This window comes from Poecilia formosa, unplaced genomic scaffold (genome assembly GCF_000485575.1).
Source record: "Poecilia formosa unplaced genomic scaffold, Poecilia_formosa-5.1.2 Scaffold20, whole genome shotgun sequence".
NCBI classification, from domain to species: Eukaryota; Metazoa; Chordata; class Actinopteri; order Cyprinodontiformes; family Poeciliidae; genus Poecilia; species Poecilia formosa.
The window spans coordinates 835,501-857,333 of NW_006799959.1; the positions used below are offsets into that span (position 1 = coordinate 835,501).

The 21,833-nt window shown below is 36.4% G+C and overlaps 1 protein-coding gene across 1 annotated transcript; it reads left to right on the forward strand.

The window, feature by feature from the left end:
* The first annotated feature begins 360 nt into the window (after positions 1-360).
* LOC103134882 (SEC14-like protein 2) lies at positions 361-21,833 on the forward strand. The gene is made up of 12 exons (XM_007547366.2): positions 361-732; positions 4,139-4,214; positions 9,797-9,840; positions 10,173-10,235; positions 11,216-11,404; positions 12,525-12,620; positions 12,698-12,758; positions 13,062-13,145; positions 14,229-14,335; positions 20,197-20,336; positions 21,259-21,428; positions 21,509-21,833. Exons 1-12 carry the CDS (start codon positions 679-681, stop codon positions 21,655-21,657), a joined length of 1,233 nt encoding a protein of 410 aa, XP_007547428.1. The 5' UTR covers positions 361-678; the 3' UTR covers positions 21,658-21,833.

Below are 21,833 nucleotides of genomic sequence, written 5' to 3' on the forward strand. Positions count from 1 at the left end.
TGACTTTTTTTTTTCATCTTTACATGTATTGTTAATATAATATTGTATAAAAAGGCTTAAGTTCTTAAATAAAAAATCTGCAGAATGTGTCACTAAAGGAATGCTGTGTTATTGTATGTTAGACAATAACATTTTTTGTTTTCTTACTCAAAGAAGAAATTAAATTATGTTCATTTGTATTTATGATATTGTGGTCAAATGAAAAATCTGAAGAATTAACTACTTTCTTTATCTGATTTATTTATTTATTATATTATACTAAATATGCATTTATTTCCCATTTTTAGCTAAATGTTGACGTAGGAACTCGCGTTTATTGAGTTTTGGTCTTTGGGGGCCCCCGTACTTAGAGGCGGATCCTCCATTTTATCTTGTTGAGCCTTCTTCCTGCGGCGGAGTGACTTCTCTTGTTCCCTCGCAGATCTTTGGCCGACTCAGCCGGTTAAAGTGATCTCTTGCTGGCGATGCGTCTGTGAGAGTCGTGTTTACATTTTTTCCTCCTCCGTTTCGTTTTCCACCTGCAGGCCGCCGTCAGCGGAGGGTAACAGGAGACTGCGGCCGTACACGAGCATCACTGGGCGGCGTCAGACACGGAGAACCGGCCCGCGTTTAACGGCGTCTGTCTGTGAACTTGACTTTGAAGAAGCACTGCCTGTCCGCCAGCTTTAGGTCTGAGACATGAGCGGAAGAGTTGGAGACCTCAGTCCTAAGCAGGCTGAGGCGCTGGAACAAGTAAGTTTTATATTTATGGATTAAACAAGCTCTTCATAATGTTTGTATCTATTTTTACTCCTTTTTTTATCCTGCTTATTTTTGTTAATATCAGTAAAGCAGTGTGGAAAAGGTTGTTATCTGCTCACATGCAGTTTACCGCTCCCATAATTTTGATCGGTTTTGGATGCACTTCCACACTACAAAGGTTTCATGAAAACACTCAATTTACTACTTTTATGACAGAGTAATAGGAAGCTACTGTAAAAAAGGGGCATATTTACATCAGCTTATGAATTGGTGGCTCTTATGTAGGTGCAATTTCTGGAAATGTAAACTTCTCTGTTTTGTCATTTACAACCACAAATTTCAGTCTTTTAAATTTATCAATGGACCAACAGAAGGTAGTTCAGAGTTGAGGCGGAAGTTAAAATGTAAGCTTCGGTTTTCAGTTACACCTGCAAGTCTTTTAGGGTACCTACTTACTACCAGCTTTGCACAGCTATAGATTAGCTGTGATTATAAGTTCAGTTTATATAGAAACTGAACTTATTGCTAATTTACAAAAAAAGGTCAAATATTTCATCTATGTATGAAGATCAATTTTCAACACATCCGCTCTGTATTTAGGTCCTTTCATCTACCTATGAACTCAGATCCAGAATCCATGCCATTACCATTCTTCTGTGGCACAATTTTAGTGCCAAAATCAAGACTGTTGTGCACATAGTAGTGGCTATTTCTTGTCGTCAGAGCCTATATCCATTTGCGCGCTTTGATTAATGAGGGGCTGACTCGAGACCTGAAAGGGTGCTTTACTCATTTGTGTTAGCTTTGGAGAGGCTAGTAACGAGCATGTCTAGGCTGGTCACCCTCTGGATTAACTACTTCCTCTACTTTCCATTAGCAAGGATAGGCTAGTGTTGGCATTGGATAGGTTGGCAACTAGCATGCTTAAACTGGTCACCTGCAAATAGTAGTAGTAAATCCAATTGATTACCAGATTAGGCAAGCTAGTTGTTAGCTTCTACAACACTAGCCTGTCTGCGCTAATGTGCACCAGAATAAGTAGGCAGTACAGAGGGTTACCCCACTAATGACTAGGAATGCTAATTGTTAGCTTCTCCAACACTAGTCTATCTGCATTAATGGACCATAGAGGAAGTAGGTTTGAAGTAGGTCCAGTGGATGACTACCCCAGGCACAATATCCTATCCAAGGCTAATTCCAGGATATCCAAGGCGAACACTAAGCTATGCAAGGCTAATGGACAAGAAAGAAACTAGTCAATACAGTTGGTGACCATCCATGGTGTGCTAGTTGTTAGCTTCTCTATCTCTAGCCTTTCTGCCCTAATGGACAGCTGACGGAGTAGACAATCCAGTGCATGACTAACCTAGCCGTGCTAGCTGTTAGTCTGCTCTATCCAAGGCTAATGCTAGAATATCCAAGGCTAGTGCTAACCTACACCAACCAAATGGACAGCAAAGGGAGTAGTCAAGCCAATTAGTGACCAGACTAGGCAAGCTGTTGTTAGCCTCTCCAACACTAGCCTATCTGTGCTAATGGATATCTGAATGAGTAGCCAATCCAGTGGCTGACCCCACTAATGACTAGGCTTGTTAATTTTTAGCTTCTCCAGCACCAACCTATCTGCGCTAATGGACAGTAGAGGAAGCAGGGTAATCCAGTGGGGATGCTAGCCTCTCCAAAGCTAATGCAAGTGAGTAGTTGCCTGCTCACTACCCAACACGGTCACTCATTAATTGGTAGCTAGCTTAAGAGCAGATGTAGCTTCCTGCAAAAAGGACGTAGCCGCCACTGTATGCTCAAAAGTCTTAATTTTGGCTCTAAAACTGCACCATATATGGCGTGTGTTCAAGGTGATCAACAAAAATTATTTTGCTACCTTTAATGAGATTCTTTTTGCCACTCTTCCATGAATTCACAGCTTTGTGTTGGTATAACCCAATAAAACTCGTGGAGGTTTGTGATTGTAAAATGAGAAAATGTGCATGAATGTCCAAGGAGCATGAATACTGAACGTGCGTTGAGGTAACAACTAAAATAGACTTTAAAGTCTCATAAGCCATTTAAAATTCCTAACTTTTTACCAGATGAGAGATGAATAAAATCCCCAGCATGTTTCAGCTCCTCAGGGAGTGGAACGGTTTGTCTTAAAGAGACAGTACTCCCATAGGAGAGAACCACACCTGCAAGGGAATCGTCCAAACGGACATCTAAACATGACTGCATTGTTACAAAAGTAACAGGACACGGTAACCATCATGTCCGACAATAATGCCCAGAGCTTTAGGATGACGGGAATCGGTTCAGTTTTAGCAAACATGGAGGAAAGCTTACAGATCTTCAGAGGCAGCCTGGAGATTTTCTGGAAACTTCCCAAAGTTACTCAAGGTCTTCAGACGCATCGTAAAGCTGCAGCGTGCAGCGACATGCATCGGACCTTTGTTCCAGTTCAGGCGAGGCACCCGGTGAGTCTCAACGTCACGCCTGGTGTTTGCCTGCAGCCTCGACCCTGAAACAGTAGATTAGTGTGGGAAAACCTCACCAGTCCAACCAGTGCTCCCTCCAGATCCAGACTGGCTGAGACTAAACGCAGTGACGCTCCCAGATATATGAAGAGTAATTTCAATCTGGGGCGTCCAAACTTTTTGAAACGGAAGCCTCAGATCGTATCTGCTTAGTTACGAAAATTGCAAAAACAATTTTATAGTGAAAGCAAATTAAATGCACAAAATCCTGATTAAATGTCATTACCTGATGATGTAATCTCTGCATTAAAAGTGTCATTATTTACCAAGTAATTCAAAGTTGACACTTTTAAACCAACTTTTTATGCAAATTTCTTTTAAAAGTGTCTTTATTTACCAAATAAAAGTTGCATTAAAATGTGGATTGATTAGTATTAATACACTTTTAATGAAACTTTTAATGCAACTTTGCATTTAGTGTCATTATTTACCAAGTAATAATAATTAACCTAAATTTTAATGGAACTTTGCATTAAAATGTCATTATTTACTGAATGACGCGTCATGCCAGCAGATGTAAACATTAATAAAGACTCCTTCATGTTCATGTGTCGTTTCATGTTTCAGTGTCATGCCAGTCTTCTGCACACTCTGTCAAATAAAGTGTCACCAAAGCGTCACTTATTTAACCTCATTTAATTCAGTTAAGAGTTCCTGGATCTTTGTGGTGTGATGTACTTGTAATAAAGTTTTGTTTAATTTAAAGTGTACTAAGACATTTGCACTAGAAACTAAACCGAAAATATTTGGTCAGATTTTGTGTTTTGGCAGTGTTGAAACAATAAATCTCAGCTCTTTATGTAGATTTCTTTATGAAATCGTAACTGTGAAGTTTGTTTGAGCTAACATCTGCATCTATTATCTGTTTTTAGTTTCGATCGAAGGTACAAGACATTCTTCCTCAACTTCCTGCACAGCATGACCACTTCCTGTTGCGCTGGCTCCGAGGTGAGCTAATCACTCCTTCTGCTCTTATTTATTTATTTTTTATTTTTAAATCAACCTGGGTGCTGCAGGAACGGCAAAAACACAAAATCTCACATAGTATCTTTTGTCTAGTTTCTTAGTTCACTTGAAATAAGACAAAACTAACTTGAATTAATTGTTGTACTTAATTTAAAAAAGTCTCCATCTGGATCAGCCACCAGTTTTTGCTTCTTTTCTGGGAATGGTTTCCCTTAATTTGCAGGGAAAATCAGCGTTGTTCCCCTTTAAGCGGAAAGCAGAAGCTGCTGTGGTTTATTACATGAAACTGATGCAACTCGAGTGAGGAGAGTTTGCAGAAGTTGACAGAGAAACTCTTGATTTCAGCTGAACTTATAAACACTGATCGATTATCTGCTCTTTGACGTCATTTTGCTCCGAGTCACATCCACAAAAACATACCGTCCCAACGTGAGATGTGCATGAAAAATGTTTGTCGCGGCTTTATGTCTTATCAGATTTATGATTAAATTAAAGCTGAGAACACTGCAGATTGCATTTGATGTGTAAATTATGTATTTGTAGATATAAATCTAGGACATTTGGTTTCTATCATTTCTTTTAAGTTGCAAGAGAGAATTAAATGAATTTATCTTATGTATTGGCCACATCCGTTTTAGCTAGCAGATAAAACCCACATTAGCAAAGCTAATTTTGCTAGCAGTAAGTACCACAGTAAATATCACTGATATTTATCTTAATATTACACAGAGTTGAGTAGAGTCCTCAAAAATTGTAATCGAGTAATAGATAGGAACGAGTCGACAGCTAGCTCTAAGTTTCTTTCTAGTTTGTTGTTGTCATAGCAACTCCATAGCCGCTGTCATGACAGCTACCTGCCAAGATGGCCATCAGCTGCAAAGCTTCCGGAAGTGAGGCGTCACATTAGAACTGTCCATCCATCCACCCACCTGTCCATCCATCCGTCCGTCCGTCCGTCCGTCCGTCCATCTTCTTCTAACACCCTTGTCCCTGACCGGGTCGGGAGCGGTGCTGGTTCCTCTCCAGCGAATGTTTCGGGCGAGAGGCTGGGAACCATTACAACCATACATTTCATTTTCCAGAATTGCTGCTATAGGAGAGTTTATTAAACACTTTATATGCTACTTGAATATCGCGACGTTAAACGAACGAACGAATGAAGAAGGCAGTTAGTCCAGTTTTATCGTTCTTCAACGCCCAGATATTGAGCGTCGGCCTCAGCAAAGGGAAATTATAATGCCGAAGAACAACTCGAGATCTTCTTCTTTCTCACCGCGTCTGCTTTGTGCCACGCGCACGCCCGTTGCTGTGGCAACCGGCTGACAACAAATATGAGTTTTTTCTCTGCCTTTCTTCTGTGTTACTGTTAGCATTCATAGTAGATTATGGTTGTTATTTTGGTCTCATTAATATGATTAGTTTTTTCCTGTGTTTTTTTTTATTTTTATTTGTTATATTACACAGATTATGAAAACTTTATAAGGTGTACATTGGCAAGGAGTTGATAATTATTCTGATGTTTATTTACAGTTGTAATTATTACTACGGTAATATTATTATTATGAGTCCATAGATTTTCTTGTCTTGTTATGAGAGTCAGTTTCTAATCATTTTGCTTATTTAATCTAATTTGATTGTTCTTAACCCAGTAATTTCAACAGGCACATGAATACCATAACATGCTTTTAATTACAAATTTCTGATATTTACTGAGTCGGTAAGTAAAATATATCATTAAATTAAGACAGGGGGTTGGATTAGATCAATGTTAACTTCCTCCTGCTCCGTTTCAAACATAAGTCGTGGTAAAGCTAATTATTTTGTTCTTGGTTATATATGCACATGTTTTCTCTTGTCCTACTGATTGCTTGTTTTCTTGTTTTTAAAAAACAGTTTGAAATAAATAAATAAAAGTGGTTGACTGAACACCAGCAGTGGTTGATTAGCTCGTGAGCGCCAGGCTGCGCCCCTGCTTGAGGGTGAAGCAGCAGACATGTAATCGTCGTTTTATGCTTTAGAGTGGGAGGAATGGGGAGCTGAAGCAGAGGTCCAACAATCTGAGTATCAGTCTAATCCAGAGTTAATCTCATTAGCACTGGACTACGGTGGCTGCAGGAGTCTGCTGCTCTGTTCAGGGTTCAGAAGATATTGAGAAATTGTTTCTAACCAAGAACTCAGAGCAGCATTGAAGGCTCTTTGTTCTCCTATTTAAGCTTCGTTCGGTTATGAAATGCCAGCTTTGGCCTCTTGGAAACGAGGAGCCGCAGCTCCAAACAATAAAGCTCTGTTACTGTTATAAAAGCACTAAATAGTTAAAGTTATGTCACCCTGGCACTTATGTAAAGCTAAATTTACCATTTAATGTTGCATAAAAATAAGGTTTAACACAAAAAGCCTGACTACACTGCAAAAACACAAAGTCTCACCAGGTATTTTTGTCTAGTTTTTAGTCCAAATGTTTTATTTGTCTTATTTCAAATGTACTAACTTACAAGTAGCTTATCAGAAAGAAATGGGAGCTCATTTTAAGTAAAAAATTCCTTAATAAAGTTGAAAAAGTAGCAAATTATTTCACCTATAACAAGACATTTTCATAAATTAATAATTTATGAAAATTAACATAAATTAATTTCTTCTTTCAAATGTAATAACATTAGACATTTTGTGTTTTTGCAGTGTAATGATGTAATATTTTGGATTTTAACCATGCAGTACAATCAAACGCTTAAGAAAATACAATTTTACATGATTTCCAATGCATGCATGGTGGCAGTCTGTGCATAAAAGATGCACCAGACAAGCCCCCATCTGAATTTAGTTTATCAGAATATTAGAAAATTAAGACCAATAGAACTTATTTTTAATAGAACTGCTATATGTTCATCAAAGTCATGGGGAAAGACTTGTACTTCTACCACCTTAGATCATCACTTGTTCATCAAAGCATTTTAATAGAAGGTTGAGTGGAAGGAAAGGGAAAATTTGTTTTTGTTTTTAAGCAGTTATGAGGCAAATTGGAGAAACATTAAACTGCTACTGCAGCAGTTACTCAGCAGGCTGTTGCTAGGTAACCAGAGAGTGACTGTGTTGCTAGGTAACCAAAGAGTGAGTTAGCTGATTCCACCGACTTGCTTAGCTAGCTGCGAGAGGTTGAGAAGTCTTTCCTCTGCCTACATCTCCCAGAATCCTGTGCGGTTCTGGATCAGAGTTCATTGTTGAATATTGAATTTTCTATCAGATCGATTGACCATCTATTGTTATTGATAATGAATTACTAGGCTAAACATGCTAAATACAAATCATAACTTTTTATTGGTGCTCTGACACAAATGGATAAAGAAAGTGATTTCCTGTCCTAATATCCAAATAAATGCAGCATTGTTGGCCAACAAACAAACAAACAAACAAACAAACGTGTAAATTGGCTCCATCAGCCAGAGAATCAGGTGATCTGTGGTCACATTCTCGCTTACCAATGAGAGTAGGATGATGTCTTATCAGTGCCAAAGTGTAAGGAAAACGCATCCAAGCCGGCCATAAAGATAATAAAAGCAAGGCTTAGTCTCTCCAGATCTCCAGCAGTTTGCTTTTGACTTGAGCTTTGAATCAGTGGGTAAAAAACTCAACTTTATGACAGAGCTCACCTGCTTTTCCAGCCTAGAGAGAGGGATTATTAAAGGATCCAAATGATCTACTGCAGTATTTTTCACATTTATTACATTTTAAATATTATGCTTAGATGGAATGGACATGTATTGAGGCCATTGTAGATATAAAAAAAATTCTAAAAGGATAACATTTTCAACAAAAATCTAAAAGAATTTTAGATTAATCTCATAAATTATCTAGAAAAAATTGGGAATTTCCAGAGTTGCTAGTAACTAGTTACATTTACTTAAGTAACTTTTTTGAAGAAAAAAAAATCCCTTTAGGAGTATTTTTACTGCCCTGTACTCTTTACTTTTACTTGAGTAACTTTATTGTGAAGTATTTTTACTCTTAGTTGAGTAAAATTTCTGGATTTTCTACCCACTGAAAGAAAACCAAACAAAATTCATCAGACAGTTTTTACTGAAAGAAACTGATTCAGAAAAATGTTCCTTTGCCTAATTTTGTTATTTTTTGTTACTTATATAAATTATTGTCACTTTGGTCCTTAAAATACCTAAATTTCCACTAAAATTTACATTTTGATCCATCTCATGATGTCATTTTTAAATATTTCATGATTGATAATTTGATCAGTTTCTCAGTACTTGAGTAAACTTTTTACCAAATACTTTTTTACTCTCACTTGAGTAAAATATGTTGAAGTAATGCTACTCTTACTTGAGCACCATTTTCGGGTTTGTTACTCACCTCTGGGAATTTGCAAAAGTCAAATTTGCTAGAAAAAACTCAGAAATTATGAGACTTTAATCAGACTTCAGAAAACCTAAAAAGCAGAAAACCTGCTTTTATTTAATTTACTAAAACTTACTTGTTAAATGCATGTGTTTCTAAAGCGAATCCTGATCTTATTGCTGAGAATAGGAGGAATAATTTTGTTTATTTTTATTTTCTATTTGAGCACAAATAAATTTGCTATTTTAATCACATAAAAAAAACTCTTTAATTCTGCAATTTTGGTGTCTGCAATAACTTTATCCTTTCTTTCTTTCAAAATAAAAGCATTTATTTGTTTAATTAAAATTATTGTTGGTTTATTGTTGGGAACTGAAAAATAATTATTTCTTTTTAAATTATTATTATTTTGCCCACAATTACTTTTGACTTGATGCTTTTGTCCAAAATGACAAAACGTTTGGACACCCCTTATATGGACCTTATTAAAGGAAGTGTGATACGTCACCTTTATAAAATATACATTTAAAACAAATAAAATACATTTATTTGTTTTAAATGTATTAAAACAAATACATTTGTTTTAACGGAGGGTCAGTGAACGCAGCATAATCCAGCGCTCATCTCGGTTAATCACCTTACAGAGTCTTAGACGCTGAACTGTCTGCTCTGCTCTCCACCAGTGGTTTAGTAACTGGTTATGAAAAGTGATTATTTTTAATTCATTGCTACCTTCTCTGAATTACACAAACATCTAAACTTCAGTAGTCGAAGCTGGACTGAATTATTTTTGCTCTGATTCATTAAAATACAGTTTATTGTTTGTGAAATTAAATTTCTGGGATTTTCAGTTTTCCAAAAAATAAAACGAACAGACAAAGGTTTGACAGAGGAACCTTCCGTAAATAGAAAGTCTTAAATTACTTATGTATCTTTTTTTTCCTGTTATACATGAACAACTACAAACTTTAACACTTTTCCAGACTTTATGAAAAATCTTTCCTTTCCAGCGTTAATCTGTAATCTCATAATCTGCATCATGAAAACGTCTGGGATCATTGTATTTGATTGCTCAGCTTCTCAAAACTGTCTTGACTATTTTTATTAATTTTTTTATAATTATTTTTAGAACTACAGAACAATTTAAACTGCAGGGTGTGTGTGTAATCCCAGATTAAGACATTTTTCACCAGATTAAACCTCTGCCTCTTCTGTTTCAGCGAGGAACTTCAATGTGCAGAAGTCTGAGGCCATGCTGCGAAAGGTAACCCATTATTAAACAATCTGCAGCAAATTACACAAAGGAGCTAAAAACAAACGCATCGTTTTTATTAATTAATCTGTGGAGGCGCACCTAGCTGCAGGCGAGGCTCCAAATTATAGCGGGCAGAGGGGGTGAAGGTTCACAAACTGAGTCATCACTGCACTCAGAGGCAGATAAGGCACAGACAAGAGATTAAATAAAGACCTGTGGCAGGTTAAGATTACCGGTTGCATCATTTACAGCTAATCTACCTCCACTAATCTGCAGGACATGTGAAAATCCGCCATGCTAATGCTAATGTTTAAGCTAAACAAACACATCTTCTGTTTCAGCACCTGGAGTTCAGGAAACACATGAAAGTAGACGCAATAATCACCGACTGGCAACCACCTGAGGTAAAACGCAAAAAACAGACCCTGCTGCTGCGTTTCCATCAGAGATAAAACTGTGCAAATCGAAATTATGATCAAGAAATTAGCTTAGTTTTGACAAAGTTGATGGAAAATTTTTAATATGACCGCAAATTGGGATCATTGTAGATGGAAAAAAATACATGGAGCAAATGTATGCAAAAAAAGTAGAAAGTTTGAGATTAATCTAAGAAAATAAGGAAATTTCTTTGTCTTAAAATATGAACATTTTGAAAAAAATATATATAATGTTGAGATTGCCATAAATTTTCAAGAAAAAAACTTTTTCAGTTTTAAGTAAAAAATTGCTTCAATTTGCATAGAAAATTTGAAATTAATGTCAGTAATTTTCAAGAGAAAATTTCTGACTTCAACAAGTTGAAAATTTGTTTGAAAATTCCCCAGAATTTCTATTCATCTCAGAAATTTTCAATAAAAAACAAGGACATTTCAAAAGTCAAAAAATGGAAATATTTGACTTTGAAAACTTGAAAAATTGCTAATTAGAAATTTTGAGATTAATCTCAGAAATGTTCTAGAAGAAACAAGGAATTTTATGAGTTTCAAAATTCAAAAATGTGCTAGAAACCTTCAACCAAATGTTTGAAATTTTCTGGGGGAAAATACTCCAGAATTTAGTTTCTAGAACTTTTTTTTTCTCCCAAGCAAATTTTTGACTTTTCAAACTCTTCCAATTTTTGTTAGAAATTTGCTCCTTTTTTTCTCTCTACAATGGCTCTAATATGCTGCCATATTTTTGCAGAAGTATGATGTGGTTTTTCTGCCATATCAAAATGGATATGTGTGATTTAAGTTTATTTTCATATTTAGCTATGTTTTTTTGTTTGATTGTTGTTTTTATATTAGCAGAATATAGACAAAGATTTGCTCACATTTGTAATGGAAATGCAGCTGCAGGTCTTCAAAAACCAGCTGTGTGATTCAAAATGGCTGCCCCCCTGTAGGTGATAGAGAAGTATCTCTCAGGAGGAATGTGTGGCTATGACCGCGAAGGCAGCCCCGTCTGGTACGACGTGATTGGACCCGTGGACCCCAAAGGACTCTTCCTGTCTGCGTCCAAGCAGGACTTCATCAAGTCCAAGATCAGAGACTGCGAGATGCTGCAGCAGGAATGCAACCTGCAGTCGGAGAGAGTAAGAGAAAAGGATGCTAACGCTAAGGCGGTACCCTATCCAGAGGTTGCTAGCTTAAAGCATGGGAACTTACGACAATATATTAGGGCATAGAAGATAGAAAAGAGGAGTAAATATCCACCAAAAAACTCAGAAATTTTCAAATTAATCTGAGAATTTTTTTAGAAGACGTATGGAAATTTTATAGCTCAAAAAGTCAAACATTTGCTAGATAAACTCAGACGTTTTCAGATTAAACTAAGAAATAATAATAATAAAACTAAGACATTTCTGAGTTTGAAAAGTTGAAAAATTGCTAGAAAAAAATCTGAGATTTGAATCTGATAATGTTTTTGAGAAAAAAAAAAAAAGAGGAGATTTCAGAGCTCCGAAAGTCAAAAATTTGAGAAAAAAACTCAGGAATTTTGAAATTAATCAGACATTGTTTTTCTTTTTCGAAAAACATGGACATTTTCTATATTCGAGACTCTGAACTTTCAATATATTTTTCTAGAAAATATCTGAGCAAACTCAAAATGTCGTGAGATTTTTGAAGCAAATATTTGACTTTAAATTTTGAATAAATAAATAAAATTATAGAAAATTCTCAAATTATTGATAATTTCTTAGTTTTTTGGCAAATGTTTTGATTTATTTTTTTCACAAAAAATTCCATTAGTGTGGTTTAATTTTTTTTTACTATTTTCTGCACCATTTGTTCAATTAGAGTATCATCCATCCATCCATCCATCCATACATCCATCCATACATTTTCTGTACACCCTTGTCCCTTAGTGGGGTCAGGAGGTGCTTGTTCCTCTCCAGCTAACGTTCTGGGCGAGAGGCGGGGTCACCCTGGACAGGTCGCCAGTCTCTCGCAGATTAGAGTATTAATAAATTTAAAAATAAGCCTAAATGTGGTTATGTTTAATGTTACAAACCACACTTCTTTATGTGATTGGTGACCTAAAGAACTGCATTCCAAATGAGAATATTTGTCAGAGTAGTTTTTGGATTTGTGGCCCTAAAAAATGAAGTAATAAGTATCTTAACTTTTATTGCAGTAGTAACAACATGTGATCCATTTTTCTCCATCATGTAAGTTTTGTTGTTTTTATTATTATTCTGTGTTGTGTTTTAGCTGGGCAGGAATGTCGAGTCAATCACGATGATCTACGATGTTGAAGGTCTGGGACTGAAGCACTTATGGAAACCTGCAATAGAAACATATGGAGAGGTGCAAAGTGACACAAACTGTGTAATCCTCTCTTAAAATGAACAATCTGCTGATTTTCTGCTGTATTTCTCCTCCAGATCCTCCAGATGTTTGAAGATAATTACCCAGAAGGCCTGAAGAGGCTGTTTGTTATTAAGGGTAAACTTATTTAAAAAAAAAAATCAAATAAAATTATAAATTATGAAACTAACTTCATGTACCCAATTTATAAATAACAATATATTTAGTTTAGTCTTTGTACACTTCATAGTTTAACAGTTCATAGTTCAGGGTTGTAAAAAACACACAAGAACCACTTATTGAAAGGGTTTTTTATTTTTAAAATGTGGATATATTTAACTTTATATGTATATTTTTAACCATTTGTTTAATTGAGAAAATGCATGTATGCTTGCAACATACTTATTATTTTACATTGTTTTCTATTTTTTCCTCATTTAGCTCCTAAACTCTTTCCTGTGGCCTATAACCTCATCAAGCACCTTCTGAGTGAAATCACGCGGCAAAAGATCTACATCCTGGGTGGTGAGAAGTGGACACGTCGCTCCAGAGCTTGTTTAAATTAAATTTAGGATTTGTGCTGTGATGTTACATTGTTTTATCGTCTTTTATGTTGTTGAAAGGCTATCTGAATTGCAAATTGGCCAAGGCTGTAAATGTTGTAGTGTTCTGTTTTTGTTATTACTCAACCAATGCAAATAAACAATAAAGAAAAAGAGCTGTACAGTATCTCAAAAAATATAGCCAATAATAATATTGCTGCTATTTGAAATAAAATTTTATATTGGCTGGGGATGCAAATAATTAATCGACTTACCATTAATTGATGATTAATGGTTCATTTGATTAAAATTAGTTCCAATAGATTAACTATTAATGGCCGCATAGACCGTTTTTTTTGTGTTGTAGTTTGGCCTCCATCCAGCAGAGGGCGCCGCTGGTCATCCGTAAAGCGGAGCCATAGATACAGAAACAAAGATGGCGGCCGTACTAGAACAATGGAGAAAATGTCTAAACAGAGTCCGATGCGAGATGAACATCTCACCTTATGCGGTTCAGTTTTGAAATATAAGCAGTCTACAAGCTCCGTAAGTTTCACAATATTTTTAATACACAAATTTTGAAAATGTTTTACCCTATAGGTTATGAAAAGACGGCCCACTCTCTTTGTACAAGAGAAAACTGGGTTTTACGAAAACGGCGGCTTATAAAATAGACTATTTGCGAGATAAATCAACTTCATTAATCGATACCTTTCATCCCTAATCCTGACCGATTTAATAAATTTAAGTTTCATCCCTCCCTCTTATTTTGGAAACTATATAATCTGAAACTGTTTCTAATTAACTGGAGTTAAATGAATCAGTCGCAACTGTCAGACTCTGCGCAACACAACACTGAACTATTACACTTGTGCAACGAATACCATAAATCAAAGCACCACAGAGTGTCAAACCACATGGTATTACTTAACCATGGTTAAGTAATACCAGCATATCGTTCTCACTGCTCACATTTTTACATCTTTTCATGGACTAAACATTTATGTTAAGAGGACCTGAACGTTTATTTATATTGTATTGTAAGTGTAAACACATTTTTCTTCAGGAAACTGGCAGGAGGTTTTACTGAAGTACATCGATGCAGAAGAGCTGCCGGCCATTTATGGAGGGACGGCGACGGATCCTGATGGAGATCCTCGCTGTCGGACCAGGGTGAGTCAGCAAACCTGCTGCTGCTGCTGATTATTTCATGCAAGCGGTGGCTGATAAGTTGGAAAAGATAAGTATCCAGGGCAACTGAAAATAGATATCTGGCTCACTGATTCTAGGAGCAGCGTTTGCCCTTTTAGTTTCTAACTTTGATTACATTGTGGCACTTTTTCCCCAGTTGTTTTTTTGTTTTGATCAGTTTTAGGTACATTTATAATAATTGTAGCATAAATGTTGGCCATGATCTAGCATTTTCTCAGCAGATTCAGCCACTTTAGCCTTTCAGACCTTTGATGCCACCTTATGGGTTTTCTGATCTTGATTAAGTATCAGTTCTTAATTACACCTGCAGTAAAACTGCTTTCATCAACTTCAGTAAGGTTATCTTGACCTAAGCTAACTGGTGTACTCTGCTCTGTCATTGTTCAACAGGTAATAAAAGACAAAAAGTAGCAACTAATATGGCCATGCTAATGCAGATATTTTCTAGAAACAAACAGAAACTGTGGAAACAACTGGTAACAATTTGAACGGCAGAAGCAGAGCCCTCTTTTCAGTCGTGTTTTAATCAGAACTGGTTGAAAAACGCAGTTGGGTGCCATTTCCACATGTTTGTCACATTGCAACACAAAGTTCACCAGGTTTTATGGAGCAACACAAAGTGGAGCATAATTGCGAAGTGAGGGAAAAGTATTTAGAATAACTGCTCAATCCCACCAGGATGTCTTCCACTGAGGAGACTTTGGGTTGGACTCTCCAATCTCTGGTGCTGAGTTCACCAAGGTGGTTTACAGGGGACCTATTATGCAAACAGTTTAGATGTTTTTGTGCTTCCACTTGGGTCTCTACTGCTTCTAAAAACAGCTAAGGCATTAAAAATAACCCCACCAAGCTGTTTTTTGGCAATAAGTTAAAGCTTTTTGGTGTCTGGAAAATGAACCGTTACAAAAAGTTTTTTAATGTCATAAATCAGCAGGTGCTGCCTAGTTACCTAGCAACCCCAGAGCAGAGTTCCAGCATGTTTGGTCAGCTGGTTTTAACAAGTGGACTAACCTTGTCTGGTGTGAATGCACCAGTAATGTAACCTGCTGAAACTGGTTCTTTGGTCTCCAGGATGCTGTTTGTTCGCTAATAAACCTCTGAGGTTTTCACAGAACAGATGATTTATATTGAGATTGAATCACATACAGGTGGACTCTGTTTACCAGTAAGGTGACTTTTAAAGTAAGCTGGTTGGACTGGGTTTTATTTGAGGAACGAAACAATTTTGAAAAACTTGTAGCATTTCTTTTCACTCCACCTGTACTGATTTTACATAAAATCCCCACAAATACATTTAACTTTGGCTGTTAAGTGAGAAAATGTTTATAAAGCTTAACACTTAAGTGTCTCTAATATGTTTGTAAGTAGCTGTAAATGTCATTGAAAAAGATGTAATCTTGACATATTTTGCTCTAAAATATGTTTAATTTAAGTAGGAAAAAATGGAGAAAGCATGTATAGCTCTTTAGGACTCTGGGTTGGTTTTCTGGTCTTTAGTTTGCAGTTTATTTGGAAAAACATCTGTAATGCTGACTCATCTGTGCAGAACAGACTTTAACGATGTAATCTGAGACGATTGAGTCCAGAGGGAAGCAGATGCAAATTTTAAGTGTTTACAACAGGCTGCCTTTTCAAACGTTAACTCAATGCTGCTGCTGCTGCTAATATGAAATCAGTAGCAGGTATCAATATGTTGCATATAAAACAAGAGAAACGGTTGTTTATCAAATATGTTGTGACTGGATGCCAGTCTGATTCCAACTTCGGCCACTCAGCCTGCTGTAGATTTAAAAAGATGAAATAAATCAAGTAGCTGCTTTGGATTGTTCTGGATATGCATTTACTTTAGCATTACTTTTGTCTTTTGCTCATCTAGTTTATTGCAGCTTTGCTTTACTACAGGCTGCCTGGTGCACATGAAATATTGCCTATTTACATTTGACTTGCAAAGTTTGGTTTCTGCTAGCTCTGTAACCGCCAGATTTACCTGTCCTGACCAAGAACCTTGAATAAAGAAATGAATCTCCATGAGCCATCCTGGGAACCTAATCTATGTAAATCTCACAGGATCAGAAAATGTTTGGTTAATATTTATGCTGTTTTAATATAAAACACAACAGGCATGTCCAAACCTTTTGTTACAGGAGCCAAAATTGTCAAGTGGAAAAACTTTTTCTCCTTTTCGAAAATAAAGTGGCAGTATTAGAGTAAACAAATAAAGTAGTCTGTTGTTGTAGATACAAAACTTTTACAGGTTCAGCCTGTACCAATAAGTAATAAACTTAATTTGTATGATGAATTAAAATAAACTCAGTAATTTCCATTTGCATTATTTACAGTTTTTCTTTTCTCTCCCTTTCTACCAAAACCAGGATGGTAAAACTTTTCAGTCTGGTGCTTTTGCCTCGACAATTTTGCTTAGAGACGTCATAATTCATTTTATTTGTTGTTTTTGTTTCTTTGTTTTGGATAGTTAAAACATATTCCAATTAAATGTTCATTAGAGTTTAAAGTTCATTTATCCTTGAAAATGTGTTCTTGCATTATTTAGCCATTATCATTATATTAAATGAAAATGGTCTCAAAACAACAATTATTGTCGTTTATCACAATAACTTCTGGAATAATTTATTCTCCAGCAAAATGTATCTTGACAACTTTAGCGCAGCCTGTTCCTGCCTGCTCTGTCCAGTTTGCCTTCATGCTGCTGCTGTGCCGCTTCGCTTTGCTGCAATAGGAAAAGCAAATCAATAAAAATCTCCCTGGCAGATCATCTGTAGCTGATGCAGTAAAGGCATGGGCCGGTTTGAGATCCTCACGCTGTCATAAACATAACACCATGTCATTTTATTTACACAAACATTTAAAGTAAAACAATATGTTGTCTTTCTGCTTTCTGTACAGTTACATGTAACCTAAGGAGTGAAGGGTGGCGAAGTTTTACCTTCTAAACTCGCATGTTTTACACCAATATTGTATTTATTTTTATTTTTTTGCTATGCTGAATTTAAGAAATGTATATATTTTAACAATATTATTTGTCAGCTGTGCTATGTACTGACTGAATAAATAGGAAAATTGTGGTTTTCTCACATTAATAAACTTAGACATATTTATGAAATATAACAAAACAGGAATCTCTGAGATTGCTGAATACACAAATTTAAAGTGAAATTTAAGGGGTTTGTCGAGTGTTTACATTTCAAAACAGAACTTCATAAAGTGCAATTTGCATTCCAAATTAGGTTTTTAAAAAAGAGGATTTGTTAGAAAAAACCCTGAAATTTTAACAGTAATCTCAGAACTTATTTTCTGAGCTACAAAGGTCGGATATTTGCAAAGAAAAAACTTAAAAACTTTTAGATTAATCTCAGAAATTGTCTAGAAAAATAAGAAAGTTGCTGAATTTGAAATCGGAAAATTTGCTAGAAATGAAATGCAGTAATTTTTTAGATTAATCTCTAAATTTTTGACTTTTCAAATTTTGAAATTTCCATTTTTTTCTATAAAATTTCTGAGGTCAATCTCTGTGACTTCTGGTGGAAACTTACTCTTGTTTTTTTGTTCTTGTATGCCATCATACAAACCACCCTCTGGTTCTGGCATGAGCCCCGCCATCTTTTTTTCTGTATCAACTGGCTCCCCTTCAGGATGGCCAGTGATGCCCCCTGCTGGATGGTGGTCAAACTACAACACTGAAAGAAAGTTTAAACAAACATTATAAGTTAATTGACTGGAACTAATTTGAATCTACTAAACCACTAATCGTGGATTATTTGTTTTTATCCTCACTCTGAAATGCGACTCCTTGATCAGGTAACTGGCCCATGCCTAACGTAGAGCCAACCCAGTAGAAGCTGCTCTATGATCTAATCGTAAAACTGATTCATGTTTGTGGCTGTTTCTTCAGATAAAAAATTGGGCCCAAGACGGATGAAGAACATGAGGAAATTCATTTGTCTGCATTCAGGATGTTTGGGATTAACTCGGCCTCTAAATGCTCTGGGTTTAGCTTCTCGCCGGTTAGCTAGCTGTGTTCATCACATTGTTCGGTGATATTTTGGTTAGTTTGGGACCTGATCTCTGTTCACATTGTTCTTACATGATGACACAACAAACATTATTAGAAAACATTATCCGTCGCGAGGGTTAAATTTAACTTCTAGGTTTTTTATGATCATTTTAGCATTCATGCATTATTAAGCAACTGTAGTAAATATGTTTTAGTGCTTTTGTTTTATCTAGGTAAGCGTAAAACAAATAATTTGATAAATAATTGTGAACTGCAGAAATCAAAGTGCTAATGTTATTTAAAGTAAGTGCACTGCAGACTGACGTGAAACGGATGTTTTTGTGTTTGGTTGGATAATTGACCCTTAAGATATTAAATTATCATAAAAACACCTGCTTGATCTTAAAAATTGCCCGAATATCTTTTTTTGTTTTTGTTAATTTAAGAAGCAGAAAAAACATTATTTCAAACGATAAACTATTTTTTTAATTGGAAAGTTTCTCCTGCTCTAAAGATGATGAAGAAAAACATATTTAGCCTAAAAATTTATATTTTTGTTGGTTTCTTAGAAAATGTCAATGTTGCAAATGAATCTTCCTCCTGTAATTATTTTTGAACTAAGGGTCTCAGATTCAAATGGCAAACATCAGAAATCACTATTTATTTATTTGTTTATGTTTTTTGAAAACATAAACTTGAAAAACTTTGAGCCTTATGGACTTTTGTAAGGTATTTTATTTTAGTTTATTTCTTCTCAGTTGGTTTTAATTGTGCACAGTTTATTTAATGGGAGTGTTTTAAACCTGAACAGCCTTCAGTCTGCTTTGCTTCAGTCTGTTTTTATTGTTTTCTCCATGTGAGTGTGTCCACATTAGTGGTGGGTGTTTATTTTTTGTGACTGCATGGCCCCACAAACACAAATATTCATCTTAATTTTTTTAATTTGCTTCTCTAGGACACCAGTTACATAAATAAATGTGATTTAAATAATTCAACTTTACACAGTAACTTCATTTAATCATATTTTCCAGTTTATTGATATTTATTGATGCTTTCATTGAACAAACAGTGGTGTAAAAAAATAACAATCCCAACAATACTGACAGTTTTTTATGTTATGATTGGGAATTTATTGTGACAACAATAGGCCTGTTGCAATAAGCAATAAATCAATTAATTGTACAATAAATTAAAACTAGATCAATAATTTCTATTTGCATAATTGATCATTTCTTTTCTCTCTTCCCACCAAAACCTGGATGATAAAAAGTTTTCAGTCTTTGGTCTCAACTAGCCCTTTATTTTGAAGGGCAGTTTTGTTTACAGAAACTTTGTAATTGATTTTATATTACTTTAAAATTATCTCAAAGGAACTGTATTATTGTTAGTAGCAATAACTTCTGGATCTTCCAGTAAAATTTATTGTGAAAGGCCCAGATAACGTCAAATCAAAATGATCATAAAATAAAAATAAGTGCCCACCTCCAGTCCAGATTACACTTAGTTTTCACTGACACTCATGTAACTACATTGCGTAGGCAGAGTTCACATCAGGAAACAATGGCCTGTCCTTTTAGTTGGGGTTATGTATGATACTACACTATTCTGATTTTATTTGGCTGATTTTTGTGTGAATAAATGGAAAAAAGATCCTTTCTGCGCTTGGTGTGACCTGCTGTTGAATGTCTAAATAACATGGTTACAAGCAGTCAGACAAAACGGCTCCGTAAGTCAAGCCTCGATTTCTTCTAACCTTCTACTTCCCAAGTTTTCATTCCCTGTATTTTGACCGTTTGTGACTCTTGTGCAGATAAACCATGTCGGACCAGTTCCTCCTTCCTACTACGTGTGGGATCACGTCAACGTGGATTACGAAAACTGCCTGACCGTCAATCGAGGTTCTTCCCAACAGCTGGACTTTGAGATCTTGTTCCCAGGCTGCGTCCTCCGGTCAGTGGACTGATGGGACGTCCGTCCATCCGTTTGTTTGTTCAATCATTTCTTTACACCCTTGTCCTTAGTGGGGTCGGGAGCTAATGGGACAATTACAGATCAATTTCAAATTAAACATGCATGAAGAGAAACATCCTCCATCCCTTTGACTGGATACAAACCAAACAAGCAGAACGATGTTGCAAGTAAAATGTGGAACCGCTATTTACTAAACTGAACTATTTGGAAACAATGTTAAATGTTTATATTTATTTTATTTACTTATTTTAATTTTTATAGTTTGCTATACTGGGACAAGCAAAATCCCACTCCGCAGGCGATCTTATAAAGTATCTTAAAACCAGCTGGCCAAATGTGCTCAAATCCAGTTGGGTTGCTAGGTAACGGGCTGGGCTTGCCTGTAGGGGTTGCTAGGTGAGTGGCTGGGGGTGGTAGGAGTTGCTAGGTAATTGGCTGGGCGTGGCTGGGGTTGCTAGGTAACGGGCTGTGCTTGCCTGGGCGTGGCTGGGGTTGCTAGGTAATGGGCTGTGCTTGCCTGGGTGTGGCTGGGGTTGCTAGGTAACGGGCAGAGTTCCACTGGGGTCACTAGGTGAAGGTTAGTGCCTGTTGATTTGTGACTTTACATTTCCATTTTCCAGATTCAATAAAAATGTCAACTTATTGTCAGAATACAACCAGGCATCTGTTTTTTAAACACTCTGGTTGTTTTTAGAAGCAGTAGAGACTCAGATGGAAATATAAAAATGTCCAAAATGTGAATTTAGCACATTACGTCGCCTTTAAATCAGAAGTTTTGTGTAGATTTTAGTTCATGTTCATCTCGAATACCAACACATTCTTTTGTTTGGGAATACATTCAAGTTAAAGTTGATGTCATTACACAGTTGGTATTAATGTTTCCTATCTGCGACTCTTTAAGGTGGCAGTTCGCCTGCGAGGGCGCAGACATCGGCTTTGGGGTGTTTCTAAAAACGAGAAAGGGTGAGTGGAAGAAAGCGTCTGAAATGCAGGAAGTGATTCCCAGCCAGCGGTACAACGCTCACCTGGTTCCTGAGGACGGGTCGCTGACCTGTGAGCTTCCAGGAGTCTGTGAGTCGTCCGACTGTTTACCCAATATCCCCACAAATCACGAACTTCCCCTTTAAAAGGCTCCACTTCCTGTTGAACAGATGTGCTGAGGTTTGACAACACGTACAGCATCTTCCAGGCCAAACGGGTCAGCTACACGGTGGAGATTCTGCTGCCGGACCAGCTCCAGTCCCAGCAGGAAGTCCAGCCCAACGGGACCAGCGACCAAGACGCACAGACTCGGCTCTGAAGATGAGTTCAGGATGGATTAAACGATGAAACAAGCACAGCCTGATGTACTTGATGTAAATAGAACCAGGCTGCTCTCGCGGTTTTAGCTAGAAGTCCAGTTTAACGCTACGGCTCGGTACTTAACTCTGTTTCAAATGTTTTGTTCAACCAAAAATTAAAAATGATCTCAAGTTA